At 41.0% G+C, this 6,000-nt stretch overlaps 1 protein-coding gene across 1 annotated transcript in view; it reads left to right on the top strand.

The window, feature by feature from the left end:
* The window catches only part of NOL8 (nucleolar protein 8), a 32,688-nt gene continuing 26,688 nt past the window's right edge, over window positions 1-6,000 (top strand). The window contains exons 1-3 of the mRNA XM_049770191.1: window positions 1-60; window positions 2,362-2,543; window positions 3,840-3,902. Coding sequence (XP_049626148.1) covers window positions 2,405-2,543; window positions 3,840-3,902 — 202 coding nt within the window. The 5' untranslated portion in view covers window positions 1-60; window positions 2,362-2,404. The remainder of the gene's footprint in view (window positions 61-2,361; window positions 2,544-3,839; window positions 3,903-6,000) is intronic.

Here is a 6,000-nt window from a genome sequence, read left to right as displayed (position 1 = left end):
TTGGGACACGGGACCGGAAGTTGGACCTTGGCTTGTAGCTTGGCTGGGAGAATCCGCGTGGTGAGTGGAGATGGTCCTCCCCCAGCATGGAAAGTGGCTGAAATGTTTGACTCATCGTGTACCTTTGTGGTGGGGGGCCTTCTGGGAGGAACTGGTGTGGGATGGGCCATGGGAGAGAGGAAAATCTGCATTAGGGAAGATAGAGGCTGTGACTCCAGCTCACATTGGAAGCTCCTGGACTTGTCTTACAAGAGAGATTTCGCTCTGCAAAGGGACCTGAGAAATCGGGGTGATGTCCCTCAAGTCTAGTCCCGCTGGGGATGCTTCCCTACCACGTAAGGCATAGGATGTATAGTTAAGGATTAGAAATTCTGAAATTGGGCCAGAGAGATAGCATGAAGCTATATACATGAAGGTTTGCCTTGCATGTAGAAGGACGGTGGTTCGAATCCCGGCATCCCATATAGTCCCCTGAGCGATTTCTGAGCGTAGAGCCAGGAGTAACCCCTGAGGCTGATGGGTGTGACCCTAAAACTAATAAAAAGAAAAGAAAAAGAAGTGCTGAAATTAAAAAAATAAAAGAAATTCTGAAATTAGACCTGACTAATGTTCTTGTTTTATCGCTCACTTTTCTGAAGTTGGGCAAGTGACATCATCGCTAGAGAGAGACAGAGACAGAGAGAAATTCTGTACAACACTGACACTTACCAAAAACCCTAATCTGTATTAGCAACTCCATTTGTTCCTTTTGTTAGTTAGAGCGGCTTTTTGTCGAGATTTTTCTTAGGCACCTGGTGTTCGAAGTGCAACTTCTGCTTTCGTACATAACTGAGGAACTCCTGAATGGAGTTGAACTTTTTAAATATAATCGCACTGTGGCCGTTTCCACCAGCGTTTTTATTTATTTATTTATTTATTTATTTATTTATTTATTTATTTATTTATTTATTTATTTTGGTTTTTGGGTTACACCCGGCAGCGCTCAGTGGTTACTCCTGGCTTCACGCTCAGAAATCGCTCCTGGCAGGCTCGGGAGACCATATGGGATGCTGGGATTCGAACTGATGACCTTCTGTATGAAAGACAAATGCCTTACCTCCAATGCTATCTCTCTGGCCCCTCCACCAGCGTTTGTAAGAATGAATGAGGAGCCAGAGTGATAGTACAGCATTTGGGTTGGTCATTTGCCTGGCACACAGTAGCACACACTGGTTCAGTCCCCGGCAGCCCATATGGTCTCCTGAACCTGCCAGATTTCTGAGCAAAGAGCTAGCAGGAGTGCTGTGGGTTGTGGCCCAAAAACAAACACCAAAAAAAGTGAATAAATGAATGAAAGTTCTCAACACCATGGATAAGTCAATGAAGTGGAGTAGAGTATATAATCGTTTAGAAGGAAGCATCTATATGTGTCAGTGGATGTTAGTGGTGCTGCTACTAAGTGGGTACATGGTGAATTTGACTGTAGGTCTGAAATGAACCTCCAGGATTAAAAACTAGTAGTAGGGACTGAGCTAAAGTATAGCGGGTAAGGCACTTGCTTTGCATGCAGCCAATCTTCTGCCCGGAATGATTCCTGAGCGCAGAGCCAGAAGTAACCCCTGAGCATTGCTAGGTGTGTATCCCCAGAACCCCTTTCCCCCTCAAAAAAAAAAAAAAAAAGAAAGAAAGAAAGAAAGAAAAAAGAAAAACTGGAAGCACAGCAATAGAAATTGAGACACAGGTCCAGGTGGCCAAATTGACATAGAAACTTCATGGTAAGAGTGGAGGTTTAAGTTTTACTCTTCAAGCAAGTGTTCTCCCTTGAATATGTATCCTAATTTGCTTGTCTTCATGTTTTTCTGTTTTTTCCATTCAGGAGAAGCCATGCTCTCTCTTGAGCATGTCCTTCCTCATTTTCTCTCCTGTCATGTCTTTCTAAGTAAGTTTAATTCAATAAAAGCTGTATGGGTTCACTATTTTTTATCTCCTAAATTCTGTGAGGGAAAGGAGACATATTCAGATTGCCAGTGATGAAATTACAACTGTCATGAGCTAAGCCAGGCATTTCCCCCCTGGCTGGTTACTTGGGTGGGAAGCATTTGTTTCTTGAATCCACCCCTCATTCTCCACAATTTACCAAACCATTGGCAACAGGACCATGAATTGAATTGGGGATCAAGTTCTAGTATGCAAAGCATGCTCTCAGTCCTTTGGATTATCTCCTGATACCAATTGTAGATTTGAATGCCAGCTCTGAAATCACAATTACAAGTTGCTGCACTTTTTGGCTTTTGTTTCCTTATTAAAGGAGAATAAAAATATGTTTTCAAAGTGGGAGGTTTGGTTGATTTGAGAAGAACTAATAGAATTCTTTTTTTGTAGACAGAAGATTGTTTTTCCCACATTAAACATATGCCCAGCCTTCATGAAAGCTGACAGAGAACTGAAGCGCCTCTTTGTGGGCGGCCTCAGCCACAACATTTCTGAGGGAGACCTACAACAGCAGTTTGGCAGATTTGGAGAAGTTTCTGATGTGGAGATCATTACACGGAACGATGACCAAGGTAAAATGCATGGTCTTTTAAGGATAGTTAAGGGCAGGTATAGTTCAGTTTGAACTTTACAAAACACACTCTGCCCCATGCCCCGGGGTCTGTTATGAATGATTTAGAACAACTTACCCAGAGTATTTCTGAAGTGAAACAAAATTCTGAATTCCCAAATTGAGTGTGTGTGTATGTGTGTCTGTCATGAATGATGTAGAACAACTTGCCCAGAATATTTCTGAAGTGAAACAAAATTCTGAATTCCCAATTTGAGAGAGAGTGTGTGAGTGTGTATGTATTTAGCCCTTATCCAGCATTACTTGGTTCTATACTCAGGGATCACTCCTAGCATGGCCAAGAATCAACCCAGATCTACTGTGTGCAAGACAAGCGCACATCTCTCTGGCACCAGCCAATTATCTAATTTCTGAAATGTATAACACTTTCATCTTCAGAGCTGACTTACATTTTGCTATGCATGAAGTATTCTTTTAAGTTAACTGTCATAAACATACAAATTATTTCTTTTTTTGTTTTGTTTTGGGCCATACCCAGTGACGCTCAGGGGTTACTCCTGGCTATGTGCTCAAAAGTCGCTCCTGGCTTGGGGGACCATATGGGACACCAGGGGATCGAATGGAGGCTCGTTCTAGGCTAGCGCAGGCAAGACAGGCACCTTACCTCTAGCACCACCACGCCGGCCCCACAAATTTCTTTTTTTTTTTTTGTTTTTGGGTCACACCCAGCAATGCTCAGGGGTTATTCCTGGCTCTACACTCAGAAATCACCTCCGGCAGGCTCGGGGGATCATATGGGATGCCAGGATTTGAACCAGCGACATTCCGCATGTAAGGCAAATGCCTTACCGCTGTGCTATCTCTCCGGCCCCCACAAATTATTTATTATGCTGAGTATTTGATACCTTTTTTTCATGTTTTCTTTTGGAATAATTTGATAGTCATGCCTATAAAAATGGCAAATTTTATGCCCACTGAAAAACGAGCAGTTTTTTTGTTGAAAGAATTCAATTTTGGGCCCGGAGAGATAGCACAGCGGTGTTTGCCTTGCAAGCAGCCGATCCAGGATCAAAGGTGGTTGGTTCGAATCCCAGTGTCCCATATGGTCCCCTGTGCCTGCCAAGAGCTATTTCTGAGCAGACAGCCAGGAGTAACCCCTGAGCACTGCTGGGTGTGACCCAAAAACCAAAAAAAAAAAAAAGAATTCAATTTTGAAGAGCTAATTTTTGCACTAGAGAAGCTTTATTTTTATACTCTTTTCTAGATAAGATCTAATATGTATTCATGTATATTTTAGGAAATCCACAGAAAGTCTTTGCATATATCAACATCAAAGCAGCAGAAGCAGACCTGAAAAAATGTAAGATCCTTATATGTTTTCTGTATAATCTTTTGATTCGTACACTTTATTTTTTATTGAGACCAATGTGAATTACAAGTCTTTCACAGTTGTATTTCATTTACATAGTGACTGAATTAGAGCCGTTCCCACTACCAGTGTTGACCTCCCTCCACCATAGCTCCCTGTGTGCATCCCATACCTCCATCCTTAGCCCCCTAGACTGCTAGTATAACAGGTGCATTTTGTGTATAGTTTTTGTTATAGTTTTGTTATATATTATATCTTGAATATTATATATATACATATATTTATTTGTAATATATTTTGTTATAGTTTGGGTCTCTTGATTCTATTGTTATTGACATTGATTTGGGGATTTAGGGCTGACCATTTTTTATTTCCACTCAATGCTCCTGAGACTGCTTGGTCCCTTGGTCTCATCCACATTTTTTTTCTTTTCTCACTTTGTAGGAAGATATATAAATATGAGGCAGAACAAGATGATTCATGTTCTGTGGTTCTGTGAAATGGGGCCCCAATCTAGAAGCTGTAAATATAAATACAATTAAAAGATAGAAAAAAAGAAAAGAAAAAAGTGGGGGGAAGATGTGGCAAGAAGTTTTTTTGTTTGTTTGTTTTATTTTGTTTTACATAGGCACAGAAAGCATTGGGGAAATTAGAAAGGAAATTCCTTTGGCCTAAGAGATACAGGGTATGTCTAATTTTGAAGCATACTCTCATGAAATTGACCACAAACTCCAGTCATGTTAGTTGTCAAATCTCAAGGTCTTTCTTTATGGTCCCAGGAAAAGTTCTGCTCAGTTGTGGTTCTCAAAGTCAGTCTGTAATTAGAGATCTTGGTTTTTCAAAATCCTAGGGTGAAGCCTAGGATAGAGCCCTTGTCATAGTCAGTCTTTTGTAATTAGTAATCTTGGTTTCTGCACAGATCCTAGGACAGAGGGTCTTCTGATTTCATCTCACTGTTAGGTGGTGAGGTAGGGCAACCTGCCCTTAGATCAAGTTGTTGCTACTTCCTCATCATCAGGGTGTCATATGTGATTCATGCACTTTTTAATGTGCTTTGATAATGTGCTTGCCTTGCAGGAAGCCAACTCAGGTTTGATCTCTGACATCCTATCTAGCCCCCTACACAGCCCTAGGACTAATTTCTGAGTGCAGTGAAAGGAGTAGCCTCCTAAGCATTGCCAGATGTAGCCCCAATAATAACAACAACAAGAACAACAACAACAAGTTATTTTTAAAAAAACAGAATTATCTACTGGGGCTAGAGCAATTGTTCAGAGGATAGGGTGCTTGACTTGCATGAGACACACACATTGGTTCGATCCTGCATACATATGGTCCTCTAAGCACCACCTGGAATAATTTTTGAGTGCAGAGATAGAAGCAATTCTGAGCATTTCTAGGTGTGGCCCTAAAACAAACAAACATAAAAGAATTATCTGCTAAGGGTAAGGAGTTGATGTATTTACCTTGCACATAGCTCACCCAGTTTGATGCCTGTACCATGTATCATCTTAGGGGTAAGCCCTGAGCACTGTTGGGTTTAGCTCACAAAAGAGAGAAGCAGAAGGGTGAGAGCGAGAGAGTAAAAGACATTGGGAATATGTAGGAGATGGGTAACAAGCAATCATATGAAAATGTTATCTTTTGAAATAATTTTTCATTTTGTGCTTGGGTTACCTGGCAATGTTTAGGAGTTATTTCTGATTCTACACTCAGGAATTACTTCTAGCAGTGCTTGAGGGACCATATAGGATACTTGGGATTAAACAAAGGTCAGTTACATGCAAGGCAAGTACTAGCCTACTATGCTATTTCTCTGACCCAATATAACATTTAAAAAAAAAAAAAACTACTAACAACATGCTGCAACTTATTTGCGATTGTCAAATGGTATAGACCTAAACCTGCTGAGTTGTATGATAATAAAATTCCCCTGTATAAATATAGTTTTTCTGGGGCTGGAGCAATATTACAGTAGATAGGATGCTTGCCTTGTACATGACCTATCTGCATTTAATCCCCAGCACCTTGAATCCACCAAGAGTTGTTCCTAAACACAGACCCAGGAGTAAGTCCTGAGTACTGTCAG

The sequence above is a fragment of the Suncus etruscus genome, chromosome 3 (genome assembly GCF_024139225.1).
Source record: "Suncus etruscus isolate mSunEtr1 chromosome 3, mSunEtr1.pri.cur, whole genome shotgun sequence".
NCBI classification, from domain to species: Eukaryota; Metazoa; Chordata; class Mammalia; order Eulipotyphla; family Soricidae; genus Suncus; species Suncus etruscus.
This window is presented reverse-complemented; position numbering and strand designations above follow the sequence as displayed.